The following is a 16,548-nucleotide window of genomic DNA, read 5'->3' as shown; positions in this document are numbered from 1 at the left end:
CAAGAGTCCTGGGCGTATTCACAAAGACAGATGTTATCTCTTTCTGTCAAAGCATTATATCCTTGAGAAATCTCTGACCAGCTAAGACTTGTTCCTCCCAGAGCTGCATTAATGGAAAAGGGGGAAGCTGGCGCACCTAGTACACTGTGCCCTGCACTGCTGAGTCCCCACCCACCAAATACTAGGCAGGGTTCTAGACCCTGTCGGAAAATTATACATCACAAATATCTCGCTAGGCCTTCTTTGTAGAAAACCCAATTAACGCAAAACAAAAAATGCTTCGTCAGTTGATTCTCTGAAAAGACTTTTTATGTACTTTTTAGACCTAAATGTATTCTTTCAAGGCTGTATTCTGTTTACCAAGTACAAAAATAAAATTAAAAAAATAAAATAAAATCTCTCTCCTTACACTACACCCTTGGACCTGCTTCTAACAATGAATGTGGGTTGCCTTGGTGGCTCAGTCAGTTGAGCATCTGCCTTTGGCTCAGGTCATCATCTCAGGGTCCTCGGTATCACGCACCCCCGTGTTGGGCTCCTTGCTCAGTGAGGAGTTGGCTTCTCCCTCTGCCTCTGCCCCTCCCCCATGCTCATGCTCTCTGTCTCAAATAAAATCTAAAAAAAAAAAAAGGAAAAAGAAGAAGAATGAATGCATTTAACTAAATAAACGTGAGCTCACTAAGGCTCGCTGTCTGAGTCTGGACGCACTCTGCAGATGTACGGGCACCTCTCCAGTGTTGCATTAGGGGAGGTTCACAACACTGGACACTGTCTGCATTTAACAATACCCACTGCAGCACTCAAAGTCTGCATCTGTAGTTCACAAATAGCTTTCTTCTCTAGACAAAGATTAAAATAGATGACAGTGGAAAAAAGGTTTTTAAAACTTCACCTCAAATGATGTCTAAGAACAGAGTGGTAATTAAAATTAGGTTTTTTTAATATTAGAGGTTTTAAAGTTTATTCTAAAAAAATTTCCACTCAGTAGTAAATAACAGTTAAATCCACATAATCCCAAGCATCTAATTCACTAAATATCTGGGTGCTTTGGAGCTTAGACACAAGAATGATTTGTGATGGCTTTTTGATGTGTCAACTTGGGTAGGCCAAACTCCAACCCCCATCACTTGCTCAAACACTAACGTAGGGGCTGCTGTGACGGGGTTTTATAGATATAATGCCTCTAGTCAGTTGAGTTCACTGGGAGACCTGCATGGACCCTTTAAAAGAACTTGGACCTTCCCTGAACTCAAGAGATTCCCTAACAGCTCTGTATCTGCTCTTCCTGTTCTGTGAACTCACAACTTGCTTATCGGTAGGGTCAGTCAGTAGGAAAATGGTGTAAACGAGTTCCTTGTAATGAATCCACATCTGTTTCTCATTCTTATGGGTTTAAGTATGAACCCACCTGTGCCTATGTGAGTTTATATATCCCTCCCTCAGTGAGAATACAATACCAACAAAAACCCCAAGAAAGCAAGCATCAACAAGATCCCCAACAGACAAGCCAACAAAAAGGAGAACAGAACAAGGAAAAGATGACTAGGAGTCAAGAAACTTAGGTGCTAGGTCCTAGCTCTACCCCGTCATGTCACCTCACTGGACTTCTGTTTCCTCATGCATAAAACTGGACCGAAATCTTTAAAAGTCCCCTCAAGCTCCAACGATAAAAAACACAAGCTCCTTCTCACCTTGGGAAAAAAGAAAAAAAAAAAGAACTCAGAAAACTCTACTGCCCTCCTTCAAATAATGTTGCCCCCTGCCATGCTATTTCCTTATCTAAAAAGCAAAAACAGAAAAGAGGGGAAAGAACCAGCATTAAGTGTGTTGCGCAGAGGGGAGACTTATGATTCACCTAAAACCCAGGGTCTTCAGTTTACTCCCTTACCTAGAAACACTGATTGCGCACGCGCACACCCTAGAGCTAGAAACTATGGACAGTGCTAAATGACTAGAGCTAATAGAAATCATGTATTATGGTCTTAACTTCCAAATACACTGAATTTCACATGATTAATTCTACCCTATGCAACTAAGCCTTTATGTCTCTTATTTTTAAAAGGCAAGTCTTAGGTGAAATAACTTACTTTGAAGAATAACTAGAAAAATTTGGTTGATTCTGAGAATGAATTGGCTTGGCAGGCTCTGAGAGATGGCCAGCAGGAATGTGTGTAGGAGGCTTGTTTTCAAAACTTCTTCGGTCAAAGTATGAGAGCTGTTTTCGATAATATTCTTCATCCTCCTCGGGATCATAATGATTAGACCGAACAATATCTTCAGGTGGCTTCATCTGAGGTTTTTGAGGTTCTGGGATCCTAACAATGAATGACAAATGGAACAACTTTTTAGATGTTAATTTTACAGAGAAAGTGGAATATATAGATATTTTATCTTGACCTTTCACTGCTATGATTATTCAGGATCGAGCTGAGCAGTCCACTAGTCAAAATGGGCATTTCAAATACTCAGAAGGCAGCCCTGTTCTGGCTCCTGCAGCCTTTAACACAATCTAATAGGCTTGATAATGATCTGGTTAGAGCCTCACGGCAGGTTAGAAGCAGTTAATTGGAAAGAGAAAAGGGAACATATAACTAAGTGGAGAACTTCCCAAAGTACTTACACCAGTTTTAGCAACAAGTAGTAACTGAGAGAATTCAAGAACTTTAATCCAGGATCGATTGGATAAGGAAATGGCTCTATATAGTCCAAAGTTCTAGAGGGCATAGGAAGCAGTAGGGAAGAAATTAAGTTGCTCAGCAAATTAAGAGAGGTCTTCTTCAATTTATGATGGGATTATATCCTGATAAATCCAGAGGAAGGTGAAAATATTGTTCAGTCAAAAATGTACTGAATACACCTAAGTTACCAAATACCAACCATAGCTTAGCCTAGTCTACCTTAAATGTGTTCAGAACACATACTTTAGCCTACAGTTGGGCAAAATCATCTAATGCCAGGCCTATTTTATGATAAAGTGGTATTTCATGTAATTTATTGAATACTATACTGAAAATGAAAAACAGAATGGTTGTATGGCTACAGAATGGTTTTAAGTGTGCTAGTCGTCTAACCCCCCGATCATGTGGCTGACTGGGAGCCACCCCTGCCCAGCATCGGCAGTGAGTACTGTATCACATATGGGGAAAAAAAGCAAAATTCAAGAAGTATAATTTCTACTGAAAGCATATTGCTTTCATGTCAATGTAAAGTTGAACAATCAAGTCACGTCACTGGAAGTTGGGGACTGTCTGTACATTGTTATGTATGCTCTGCTTCGTGAATTTTAGAAACTTTGCCTCAAAAATAGATGAATAGGTTTCACACCAAAAGGGGGGCTAAGCTTTCAGTAATTACAAGTTTATTTTGTGTGAAACAGCTCATTTGCTAATGATACTGGCTAAAGGAGACCCCCCCAGTAGTTTACATTATCATGAAAAGCACTAGACATCATTAAGAGGAAAATCTGTATGTTAGATAGTAGTTCCTCTTTATCACAAGCATAAATGTAAGCAAATAAAACACATGAGTTAGGCAGAAAAACTGTATTCAAACCCAGTCTGTCACTTACTTGCAGTGTGACAAGGCCCCTGCTAAGAGGGCTGTTGGCCAGGTTTCTCTCTTGGCTCCACCAAGTCCCATAAGCTACTCAACCTCTCTCAGCTCCAGTGCCTCTCTTTCAAATGGAGGAAAGGACCGTCCACCCACATGGCACTGAAGTGTTTAGAACAATGGCAAGCATATGGCACAGGCTCACTAAATGATTAATTTTTGTTATTTTAGCCAAACTGAGTCTGTTTCTTTACCCCTAAAAGCCTAAAACAGATTGCATGTCTAAAAGCACAAACTAAAGAATGCAATACAAAATATGAAGGGCTTTAACATTTTTATTTTAATTGCTTGCTAGAAAAATATCCTTTTGAAAGACTTGCTTACTAAAGGTGTAACAAAGATCTGTTACACCTCTTCGATATCAGCCAAAGCAACCTCTTTCAAGATATGTCTCCAAAGGCAAAGGAAACAAAAGCAAAAATGAACTTTTGGGACTTCATCAAGATCAAAAGCTTCTGCACAGCAAAGGAAACAGTCAATAAAACAAAAAGGCAACCCACAGAATGGGAGAAGATATTTGCAAGTGACAGTACAGACAAAAGGTTGATATCCAGGATCTTTTATAAAGAACTCCTCAAACTCAACACACACAAAACAGGTAATCATATCAAAAAATGGGCAGAAGATATGAACAGACACTTCTCCAATGAAGACATACAAAAGGCTATCAGACACATGAAAAAATGTTCATCATCACTAGCCATTAGGGAGATTCAAATTGAAACCACACTGAGATATCACCTTACACCAGTTAGAATGGCCAAAATTAGCAAGACAGGAAGCAATGTGTGTTGGAAAGAAAGGGGAGAAAGGGGAACCCTCTTACACTGTTGGTGGGAATGCAAGTTGGTGCAGCCACTTTGGAGAACAGTGTGGAGATTCCTCAAGAAATTAAGAATAGAGCTTCCCTATGACCCTGCAATTGCACTGCTGGGTATTTACCCCAAAGATACAGAAGTAGTGAAAAGAAGGGCCATCTGTACCCCAATGTTTATAGCAGCAATGGCTGTGGTCGCTGAACTGTGGGATGCCCTTCAATGGACGAATGGATAAGATGTGGTCCATATACACGATGGAGTATTATGCCTCCATCAGAAAGGATGAATACCCAACTTTTGTAGCAACATGGACGGGACTGGAAGAGATTATGCTGAGTGAAATAAGTCAAGCAGAGAGAGTCAAGTATCATATGGTTTCACTTATCTGTGGAGCATAACAAATAACATGGAGGACAGGGGGAGATGGAGAGGAGAAGGGAGTTGAGGGAAACTGGAAGGGGAGATGAACCACGAGAGACTATGAACTCTGAAAAACAACCTGAGAGTTTTGAAGGGGCAGGAGGTGGGAGGTTGGGGAACCAGGTGGTGGGTAAGAGGGAGGGCACGTACTGCATGGAGCACTGGGTGTGGTGCAAAAACAATGAATACTGTTACGCTGAAAATAAATTAAAAAAAAAAAAAAAAAAGAAAAAAAAAGATCTGTTACAGAAGACATAATCAAGACCTTCATTTTTCTTTCTAGGGCCACGGTCTTAGAAAGGCTGGTAGTTTTCATTTAAGGACAAACAAGGTCCTTTCCCTTTTCCTTCCTCTCCTCTACTAACATAGTAAAGAGGTTTCCTCACTGACTGGAAGGATCAGACTCCAGGTCAGTTCCATGCCACAAACACCACAGAGCATACCCACCTGTACAGTGTTTTGTCGTGTTCACTGAACTGATTCTGAGGAGTGGCTTTAGGACCAATGATGGGAGCACCTGGGGGTTTAGATGCTACCTCTGGAGGCTGCAAAATAGAACACAAACATGCCCCAGGAACAGATAATTACAAAAGAGGCTTCATTTAAGCAGGGGAGGGAGAGCTAGGAAGCATTCTGAACCACTCCTTCACTGAAGGTACCCATGCATCCAAGGCAGGAAAGGCATGGTTACATGCTCACCTTAAAACCAGCAGTGTGGTTTTCATCCTTCTTGCTCTCCAATGATGCAGATCTTTTGTTTTCAAACATTTTAACTCTAGTGAGCACAGACTGGGGTTTCATTGCTGGATCTTCCTCCTCTTCAGTCAGAGTTGGGGGTGGAGGCAGTGGTTTGGTATTTGAAGGCAGAACTTCTGGCTTGTGTTGAGACGCAGGTATTACAGGAGGGACAACTGCAGCACCATGGAGAGGCTCATAGTGGCCTGCTTTAGAGGTAAATCCTTGTGATGGTACTTGCTCGTAACTTCGTGGGTATTGGTCAAAATACTGTTTGGGTTCAGGTGCCCTTGGGCCTGCTGAAGAATAGGACTGTGCTTCTGGTCTGTATCTGTTATGCATGTCATACCCAGGAGTTGGCTGCTCTTCATGTCGCAGGGTGGAGGTTCTGGGTGGCTGGTCAAAGCGTGGTCTGCTGTCATAGGGCAGAGAGGCTGGCTCTTCAAAACGTGGGTAATAGCCTCGTTCTGAGGACTCTTCAGGATGCTGTCTGGAGTCAGGGTCCCGAGGGTGCTGATTATCAAAAGAAGGCCGAGGCTGGTAGGGCTGTTTGTCATCATAATAGGACCACTGCTCTTCATATGAAGGAATGCGCTCTTCGTAGCGGAGACGATGGTCATAGTTTCGAGAAAACTGGTCTGTGTAGCTTGACGAGTCATATCTGTATGTGGGCTGCTCGAGGTCTCTGTTGGCTTGTTTCTCTACATATGGGGGTTGGGATTCATAGCTCAGATTAGGCTCTTTGTCTGGCCTCTGCCCTGCGTGACCAACAGCTGGCTGTTTCAAAACATGATTCTGTCTCATCATTTCCTCAGGATAGGGATCTTTTCTATACACCTGTATAAAATATTCATGTGTAAGTACAAAGGCTTGTTTTCAATTCTAATCTACTTTAATAGACAGAAATAGAATTTAGTATGTGAAAATGGTATGTTCTACCATTTATTACCAAGACAAGAAAGAGATTAGTGAGAAAGCTAGTTTAAGTGAAAGCTCAAAATTTATAATGCAGGTAAGGGGGCTTTTATGTTTTAGCATGTTCTAAATGAAAACGGAGTTAAAGATAATTAATTATTAAATTTAGCAGAAAATTAAAACACTGAACTGATTCCACTTGATTTGGACACCAAAAATAAAAATCATAAAGAAATCTTATGGACACCAGAATTTACAAAACACAAAATGCTTATGATGAGTCACAACTAGTATTATAAGGAATTCTGGAAAATACTAAAAGCCAAAAAATGAAAATAATAAAAACATTAAGCACAAATCCCAATTAAAAAGCCTATTTTCAAATTATCAATATACCACCAAAAGCCATGCAAACTATAGAACTGAAATGATTCGTACTGATTTGAAAGCACTATGGAGTGTAAGCCCACAGTAAAAAAGCAAAAAGAACACTTAAAGGGCAAAGCAAAAATGATCGTGTGCTAGACTGATGGAGAGCGACAAATGAGGGCAACATTGCAGCACAGGTACCTTTGCTGGATCTACATGCGACGGCAATGATGGCTCTTGATCTCTTAGCATTATGTGAGCTGCCTCAGTGCTTGGTGTTCTTAAAGAATCAGCTTGTGGTGAGTAAGAGATGGAAGGAGCTGGGATGGGCCCCTCCAGTCTGACATTAGTTAAAGTGACATTATGGTTAACAGCAGAGGTTGATGATGCTGGGTTTGTTTCAGGCGAAAGGTAAGGGACTGGAGATGAGGCTTCTGCTTTCTGTGAAGTGTTTAAAATATTTTAAATATAGTGTTTTTGTTTACTGCTAACTTCCCACTTCCATTTATAGGGGTTGGCAGACATACATTTTAAGTGTGCTGAATAACAAAGCTATGACCTCACGTCCTCAATGAAAAAAAAAATTGAGTATACTGCTGTGTAAGACGAACACACAAAGCTTAGAATTAAGTCCTTGGTATTCTTAAATCGAAATTAAAGATTAATTCTTAATCTGAAGAAAGGACAAAATATATTCTTCAACTCAATCACCACATTCTAAAATTTAATAATGCACCTCTAACTACAAAACGTTGAATGCTTGCTGCTTACCTGTTGAGAGGCTGTTTTAAATCCAGGGGAGTCTATTCTATGAATTGGTTGTGGCTGCGCTTGTGGTGAATAAGGAGGATATGTTTGGTTTTCATGATGCATCCCAGAGGAGTCCTCTCTTACAGGCTCAGAGGACCGTGTAATGGCAGACTCCGGTGGAGTCCCAACCTCATCATTAAGAGTTTCATCTAGTTCTTGATCAGTGTAGGCCCCGCCTTCTGTATCTGTGTCTTCATAGTCAGAAGTGTGTCTACTGTCCGTGCTATACATTGAGTATTCACTACCTGGGGCTGACAGGTAGGACAGACGATCATCATGCAAATCAAGGTCATCACTTGTAGCACCATCCGCCTGGGTCAAATAAAAGTAAATTAAAAATTTTATTCAGTAGTTCTTTAAGAGATGGCCTTTATTTTACAAGGGAGATTGAAAAGGATATTTTTCTTCGGAGAAATCACATCTATTTCTTGAAACTTCTGGCGAGGAAAGGTCAAGAAGATTGTACAAGCACACATGCAGACACACAGAGCATCCCTTGAGATCTGAAAGTCTTGGAAGAATGAAATGTTGGCTGCTTAGCCACGACAAGGCTGGACTCTGAGGCTCAGCCCCAGAGATCAATGAAGGAACCCTGACACCACTCAGGTTTACAAAACCTAATCAGTGTATCAGCCCAAAGCAAGGTGAAGAGGGAGAATGTTACCAAACCAAGCTCACATAAACAACGACACACTGACAGAATAGCGCATTTAAGAGTAACTATGAAAATAAATGCCACAGTTCAAGTTGAGTAAGAGCTTACATATATTTTTATAAATACATATAAGTATATATATAAAGAAAATAACTTTTTAAAAAGTTGGTATTTGGCCCTCAAGTTTTTGTATAACACAATGGAAAAGCATCATCACCTAAGTACCAGCTGCCTCACTAAATTAAGAATTACTGTCTTTACTATTTTTCACAGATGTATCCAATGGATGGTGAGGGAGAAATGCAATTATGTTTCTCTTTCATAAGTAATTAAGAGCTGAGTTGGTTTTTATTAGTCTACATTATCTTCTGAGTAGACCAGAAAGAAAATGAGAAGCATGTGAGGGAAAGGAATCTAAAGAACTGCATCAACAGGCTGCCATTAGATACCAGTTTGAAACCAGTACCTGGATTAATCAGAACAGTCCCTGAAGATCTTGCCTGGACATTGTGCCCAGCTGGGCACGAGAGTTGAAGGATCTGGAATCCAGAATTCAGACAATCTTCCTTCCATTTTAAGCATAGACTGAAGGACAAACAAGGCTTGAGCCACCTGAATAGAACATTCCACACAGTCCTATGCTTGGCTCTCTTAAGAGCCTCATCCTGAGTGCTGCCCTCCTGATAAGAATAAATAAATGAAATCTTTGAGGAAAAAAAAAAAAAAAAGGAAGAGGAAAAAAAGACTAGGGGATGTGAGGTGTCCCAGGGTCTCTGGTTTTCAACAGAGGACCTGCTGAGCTCAGGGAGCGAGAATTCCAGGGCTCTGCTCTAAGTTACAGCAGAGTCTCTCCCACTGAAATCTCAATGACTTCTCAACTCTATAATGGCTGCTGCACAAGAGAAGTCTTTTTGCTATCTACTCTAACATCTAACTCACCAGGGTTCTGGAAGACTAGTACCCAGCAGCCAGCCAGGGAAATATTTAAGCCCTTGGGGAAGAATTAACTTGGAACTCACCAATCCACCTAGCTTTTGCGGTGGTATGAAATGCGCAAGTGAGCAAGAACCACGGATTGCTATGAACCAAGAAATGACATATGCCTACGTGTTAAGAAAGTCTCAGGATGACTTTTCTTGGTTTAGTTGGGAACACATAAGACTGTGTCAGATCTTGCAAAAAAGAACTCTTTCCAGCAATTAGAACAGAGAAGTTCGCTCAGGAAAGTCAATGTGAAATGAAGTGGTTTTGGTTTAAGAATCTATTATGATAAATTATACTTGAATAGAAGGGGCAGGAGATCTACCAAGCTTGATTTAAATTTTAACAACCTATTCTGATTTCCAAAATGCATCAAACTATTCTAATAACAAATGATCTGTTTTTCCTCACAAAAGTTAGGGGAGTTAGACCTGTATTTTAAAATCCAAGCAAAGACAGGAAGCACACAATAGTATCATGAAAAGAAATCATAGAAAATTAAGATTTGTGGATTAAAAAAAACCCTCAGATAGGCAGATAGCATACTTTGTGCATTTATAAACTAATTTCATTTCGGGAATCACCAAGGCAAGATATTAACCATTCTACCTGAGAAAGGCTGCTAACAGAATTGTGTTTCTACAGATTAGTATGGAGAGGACTACAATTCTTTATATCAAAAATTAGTAATAGTGTGTTTCTGTAAAGTGATGCAGTGGTTTTTTTTTTTTTTTCCACCTCAATTTGTCTGTCAAGTGTCGCAGCTGATATGCCAGTTATTCAAAGTGGTCTGGTCTCCTATCATAGTCCATCCCCTAAAGTGGTACTGATGAGAAAAACCACGATTTCGACACATTAATACAGGTGGGAACAGCAGACCAGACACGACCTCTAGATGTAAACATTTTCACATCCCTTCTCAGAGAGGTCGTGCTTTCCGGACAAAGGACACAGCAGTCCCAAGCATGCAGCATGCACTGCTAGAGCACCTGTAGCCAGAGCCAAGCAGAGGAAAGTAGGGGCCGTGCAGGGGCCAAACACAACCAAAACCAAGCCAACAACAAAATACTAAAACAAAACGAAACAAAACAAAACAAGAGATATTCTCAATCTTTTCTAGCAACCAAAACATATTAATATTGTACTGAAGGTAAAAGATAATAAAATAGAAGTTTCTTTCAGCTGTATCAACTTGCCCAACAAAATGAACAGACCTTTCCCATCAAAGACTGCTATAAAACCAGAAAGACTGATAACAGAAAGTAGTTATTTTAAAGCTGGCCATTTAAATGTATATAAAAATAAAAAGTTATATCTAAAAAGGATGTATTGCTCTGTTCATTATCTCCTAATGCTGTAACAATATGAACAGGTACTAAGCGCAAAAAAAAAAATCCCTAGGTAAACAAAGTAATAAAATAGGTTCTTTACTTAAAACTTCTCAAAGCCTTTCCTATGCTGGTAGATATAGTGCTGCCCCTCACTGTGCTGCCGGCCCCTTACAGGGGGGATATGGCTACAGTTTTTCCCACCCATTACTTGCCGTTAAGAGTGCCTTTTTCTTCCAGACCAAGTCCTGAATCTCATGTGCAGAGGACAGCACTTTGGCGAACATGGACCCAGCCCACTCAACTCTCCTCGCTTTCAGAGGAGAAAACTGAAGCCAGGTTCTAAATTATTTCTCAGTCAGAGAGGGGCAGAGCCAAAACTCTTGTTCTTTTAGTTAGCATTTGAGAATTCTCTGAGAGACCATGGAAGTGGTAATTCAACAGGTGGGGAAATTTCAGAACCTTTTACTATCAAAAACAACTTTCATGACCCTCACATACAAACTATAAAAAGTTCAAAGAAAACTCTCCCCAAATTACTCTAATATATTGATCTCAACAGAAAACAATGGTAACTCAAAGGCATCTCTGATTAGTCATATCATCTACTGTAAGGGCTAAGGAACAGGAAGTTTCTTACCTTTCCCTCAGAAACCCATACCAACTGGTTCTGTTGTTGCTGAATTGCTTCTTTCAGTGCACCATACCAACCATCATTCATTGAATTTAAGTTAATTGTAGCTGAAAATAAATTAACAACATTGTTTTACAATTAGAACACTGTAAAAAGCCAGAATTCATTCAACCCTAAGTGCGCCAGCTCAATCATCATTCCTTAGTTATTTGAAGGATAATGTTTGAGGACACACACCTTTGAAATTTCTATTTTGGCATGGTACATGTTCTTTGACTCAAACAGCGGCTATTAATGTAACAGGAAACTTTCCAAGGCAAAGGTTAGATATCACTTTTAGCATTGAACAACTCAGTATTTTAGTCTACATATTGTTGCCTAGACATTTTAAACTACATGAAGGCCTTTAATCTACTCACTTGTAAAAAGATGGTGATTATTTTTACGAAGTTTATGAGACCGTTCATATAACTTCCTGGCACTTTTCCGAGATTCTGGACATAACCTCATCCTCATGGTTTTCACACCTTGCTTAGAATCAGGGTTAAGGAATACCACAATGGGATACCACTGGGCATAATTCAGACGATCAACTGCATTTGGTGTTACATCTAATAAAGCATGTTTGTCCTGGAGGCACACATACACACAAAAAGTAAACAAGGACACAAGACAGAGTTAATTAAGAATCTTCACCTTCAAAAAAAAGTCACAGCCTAAAATACATTCCAATGGTAATGGACATTTAATTGGGCCCCAAAATGTCTCAAGAGTACATGTTAGGAAAAACTGTAATCAGAATTCAATACAATTTCTGGCCCAATTAAAAAAAAACAAAACAAATAAAACTTCACGCTCACTTTAAGATAGCCCCAATACTTGCAAGTTGACAGTATTATCTGTGTTCTGTAAAGTGAAAGAAGAGTATACGAATTTAATGTTCCTGACATGATCTTATAAAGTAACTATATTCCCTATGCATATAAATATCTTTTGACGCATATAATACTGTTTCAGTGAAAGTGGTTATTGGAATGTCCTTAAGTAGGGGTTTAATCTTCTTATGGCAGGCCAGTAATAATTTTAGAAAAGCAACTTTACTACTTTCAAATTAACTAAACTTCATCCCACTCAAACAACATTCACAGATCATAATGAAATAAGTCAATTTTCAATAACTTACCTGATCTATTATTTGCTTTATTGTATGAAGGCGAATAATGCCAGAGCTACGTTGGTCAGTTCCAGCATCTCGTGGTTCACTTTCTATCCATGACACCAAAAGACAAAAACAAAAAATCAAATGTCCATTGATTAGACCACAGTTTCTCAACTACTGGGCACTACCACATGCTGGACTCTGTAATAGTTATATGGGCTGTCCTGTGCACTACAGCCTGTTCAGCAGCATTTCTGGCTACCTCCTGCTACATACCTCTCGTCCACATTATGACAAATAAAAATGTCTCGAAGAGTGGCCAGTATCCTCAGTGAGGCAGATCCCTGGTCGATTGCCACTGGGTTAAATTAACACTTCCCAACAATTCTGGGATTAGAGAAGGCAAGCGAGGCACTCGTTTCAGGAACAATATTCAATGGGGTGCCAAAAAACCTTAGCAATCAAGTAATACTTTGAGGCCATATGTTTGAAAGATCAAAATTAAAAACAATAAGGAATTAATAAGTAAAACTTAAATAAAAATTATTTTGGACTGTCACTGGTCAAGAAAAATTGTTAGGTGCCTGGGTGGCTTGGTTGGTTAAATGATGCCTTCAGCACAAGTCATGATCCTGGAGCCCAGGATCAAGTCCCACATCTGGCTCCCTGCTCAGTAGGGAGTCTGCTTCTCCCTCTGACCTTCCCCCTGTTGGGAGTCTGCTTCTCCCTCTGACCTTCCCCCTCTTGTGCTCTCTCTCTCATTCTCTCCTTCACAAATAAATTCTTAAAAAAGAAAAAAAAAGAGAGAAGAGAAAAGAAAAATTGTCAAATATGGCAATTCTTTCAATTGGAAATGAGATTTTAAAAAATAAACTTAAAAATAATATTGATGAGCTTGCTTCCATTAAAGGAAAATAAAATGATCAATTCTGTTTTGGTATAAGTAAAATATTTAAACTTGAAAAATGTGAGTTTCATACATCTATATTTTATGTTTTCCAAAAATTTTCTATGTTCTGGAAAAAGACATTAAAAAGAGGTAAAAATATGTATGTATGGAGACACAATTTTTTCTTTTGCCTAACACTCTAGGACGGGTTGGCATGGCACTATTTCCAAAGGTTTTACACATTGTGACATGCAAAGAAAATGACATTATTTGTACAGCCAACAGAGATAAACTTAGGAGGCCTCTTCTGGGTGAAGCCCCGTCTAGCTGCTGGCAGCCAATGAGATCAATACCTGGATAGGTCCACAACCCAAAAGCAACAATGCTGTAGCAGAGAGGCTGAGGAGTTCTGGGTTAGAGGACTTTTTGGAACCTGGGCACAGAGAAGACTATTAATTTGTAACTGAGACAGCCTGCAGTTTCACACTGGCATCCTGTCCCTCCCTACTGGTGTATAATATGCCAAGTGCAGCTTGAGTCAGTTACTAACCAGAAACCTCGGAGGTCTAATTAATATGAAGTTCTTCACTTAAAAGGCACAGCAATTGTTTATGACTCTGGTCACAAGGAAAACTTTAAAGGCAAACAGGAGTTCTGGTGTTTCCGATGAGACAAAAGCAGAGATTTGGAAGGACAAAGGTCACACTGAAGGACAAGCTGAACGACTCTAGGGAATGAAACATCATAAGATAAAGCTCTACCAGCATAAACGGCAGAATTTCAAATCTGGTGAACAGGGAATTAAAGAGAGATCAACTGGTAGTTTTGGTTGGAGAAAATGCAACTAATTCTTTAACAAAAGACTCTCACTGGACTCAGAGAGGATATATAACTATGCTATCCGAATACCTTTTTTAGAGCCTGGCTGAAGTGTAGAAAAAACTCAATTAAAGCAATCAATTACTCCCTCAGGTAGAGCTTCACAAGTCTTCACACATACTTTTCCTATATTTAAAAACCTTAAGTTTGGTTATGGGCGGGGTTACCAACAACTTCTTAAGGCCAAATGTTATCTACAAACGATGACCCAAAAAAACCTCTTCTGAAAATACTCACAAACTGAACGGGGAAGCAGAAATAAACATTTTCTTTTTCTTTTTTCTTTTTTTCAGAAATAAACATTTTCTAAACTTGGTCAAATTTTACTATCATTTGTCTGCAAATCTTCTCAGTTTCATAACTAAATATCCTCATTCAACTTTCAGTGAAAAGCAATATAATAAAAAGGCAATGCTCTTATTCTTTAAATTAAAACTGTTAATGCGGGTCTCATCTAATGACAGTAAGAACAATGATGACAAAGGCACAACCCTTTGGACGGCAACAGTGATCATATGCAACCATATGTAACCATATGCAATCATATGTAACCAGAAAAAGCTCATGTTCCATGGCTTATTCCTGACTGTATTTGGGAATTCTAAGAAAATTATCATAAACATGGGAAAAGCTGTATTCTGAGGACTTAAATCCTTCGTGAAACAAAGCAAAGCTGAAACAAGCAAACTATGGACAGATTTCCGCATCCTTTATAAAAGTAAAATATAAAATTGAAACCAACTGTTTATAAACAACAGAAGACTAACCAACCAAAATTTGGCTGGACAATGGATAATTTTAAAAAACAAGGTTTTATCTATTAAAGGAGGAAAGCCAAATAAAGCCCCACACCCCACACCATTTGCTTGCAAACAGTGGTAGGGTGGAAGAAAAGACAATAGGATAAAATTTAGGATGATGATGATATATGTCATCAAATTAATTTTCTAAGCTTTCCAAATAGTGAGTATTTCTATAATTAGAGGAAAAAAATAGTGAAGGTTTTACCTATAGCTTAAAGCAAGCCAAAGTGGTCATAACCAAGTCTGTATATTTAAAGTACCACAATAGCTAAACTAAAACAATCTGCAAGCAAAATCTGCAAAGCACTATATCTTCATTATTTATATTTAACACTAACTTACTATAAATGCCTACAATAACTGATGGCATGAACCATATATTTATTACCCTTTTTATATACTTGTTTCTGTTAGCTCAATGACTGAAAGCACTGGACTAAAGCCAGGAAGGGTTGGGTTCAAAGTTGAGTTTTGTCACTCATTAGCTGGGTGTCATCAGGGAAGTTTAGAGTAAAGAGGTTGGTTGGCAATGGTCCTAACCACCCTAAGACTCAAGTTGCTCAACTTCAGCATGGATACTCTAATATTTACCCATGGTGATATTGTCAGATTTATTAAACAAGATCATGTTCAATTTTCATATGAAGCCCAGAGCTTCATAAATGGTGACTCTTTTTATTATTAAAGGGAAGTAGTAAACCAGGACACAGTCACTCGAATTTGCCTCCAAATTAAATAAACTGGGTAAATTGCAAACTTTCACTTACAGAAAGTTTTATTTCTGTTAGGTGAATGGATCAGACCTCTCCTTTAGAGGAGTACCACGTAAGGCAATACCCTCAACCTCATCTAAGTCCGTCTTAAGGCCACTTACTTGCAATCTGATAAATATCTGGTTCCTCTCTTGCCAGCTTTTCTCTGGCAACATCAGCTATTGGTCCAAAGATAGTTACAGGCCTCAGAAATCCAGCTGGGAGAAATTCAAAGGAAAAATAACACAGTTTATATTTTTTCTTTCTTAAGCACATTGACATTAAATGGTATTAAGGTTACTCTATAGAAAATAAATCACCTTCTCGAAGAACAACTCTTTCATAGGCTGGAAACTTTGTTTGAACTGGCTGAGCTGACAAATCCTCCCTGCTCTTCCGAAGATTTCTCTTGGAACTGCGAAGACCCCGGAATCTCCAGAAGTCAGCACGGTCTCCCCCAGCTGTTTTTGGAAGTGTGTACTGTACACTGGCTAACTGCTCAGCCCTGGACAAGACAGAATAGAGGACAGACGGATAAATATATTTGAAAAACAAAATGGAAAAAGACCCATAGATGACACAAAATGTCAAAATACTGGATAGAACTCTACATGTAGTTTAAATCTTAATGGCTAAACTAAGATAAAGAAGTTCTGGGGCATCTGGGGGCCTCAGTGGGTTAAGCATCCAACTCTTGATCTCAGTTCAGGTCTTGATCTGAAGGTCGTGAGTTTAAGCCCCACCCACACTGGTCTCCACATTGAGTGTGGACCCTATTTAAAATAAAGAAAT

General features: G+C 39.2%; 1 protein-coding gene across 6 annotated transcripts in view; it reads right to left on the bottom strand.

Moving 5' to 3' along the window:
* Window positions 1-16,548, bottom strand: part of TJP1 (tight junction protein 1) — a 254,981-nt gene that overhangs the window by 13,529 nt on the left and 224,904 nt on the right. For 4 of the 6 annotated variants that reach the window (XM_046008472.1, XM_046008474.1, XM_046008475.1 and 1 more), the window contains 10 exons: window positions 16,077-16,261; window positions 15,879-15,974; window positions 12,458-12,540; window positions 11,694-11,904; window positions 11,281-11,381; window positions 7,638-7,988; window positions 7,068-7,307; window positions 5,547-6,419; window positions 5,295-5,392; window positions 2,088-2,315 (listed from right to left, as the gene is read on the bottom strand). In XM_046008472.1, the coding sequence (XP_045864428.1) occupies window positions 2,088-2,315; window positions 5,295-5,392; window positions 5,547-6,419; window positions 7,068-7,307; window positions 7,638-7,988; window positions 11,281-11,381; window positions 11,694-11,904; window positions 12,458-12,540; window positions 15,879-15,974; window positions 16,077-16,261 (2,466 nt within the window). The remainder of the gene's footprint in view (window positions 1-2,087; window positions 2,316-5,294; window positions 5,393-5,546; window positions 6,420-7,067; window positions 7,308-7,637; window positions 7,989-11,280; window positions 11,382-11,693; window positions 11,905-12,457; window positions 12,541-15,878; window positions 15,975-16,076; window positions 16,262-16,548) is intronic. The other 2 variants (XM_046008476.1, XM_046008478.1) reach the window with 1 other exon arrangement.

The sequence above is a fragment of the Meles meles genome, chromosome 6, assembly GCF_922984935.1.
Source record: "Meles meles chromosome 6, mMelMel3.1 paternal haplotype, whole genome shotgun sequence".
Classification (NCBI taxonomy): domain Eukaryota; kingdom Metazoa; phylum Chordata; class Mammalia; order Carnivora; family Mustelidae; genus Meles; species Meles meles.
This window is presented reverse-complemented; position numbering and strand designations above follow the sequence as displayed.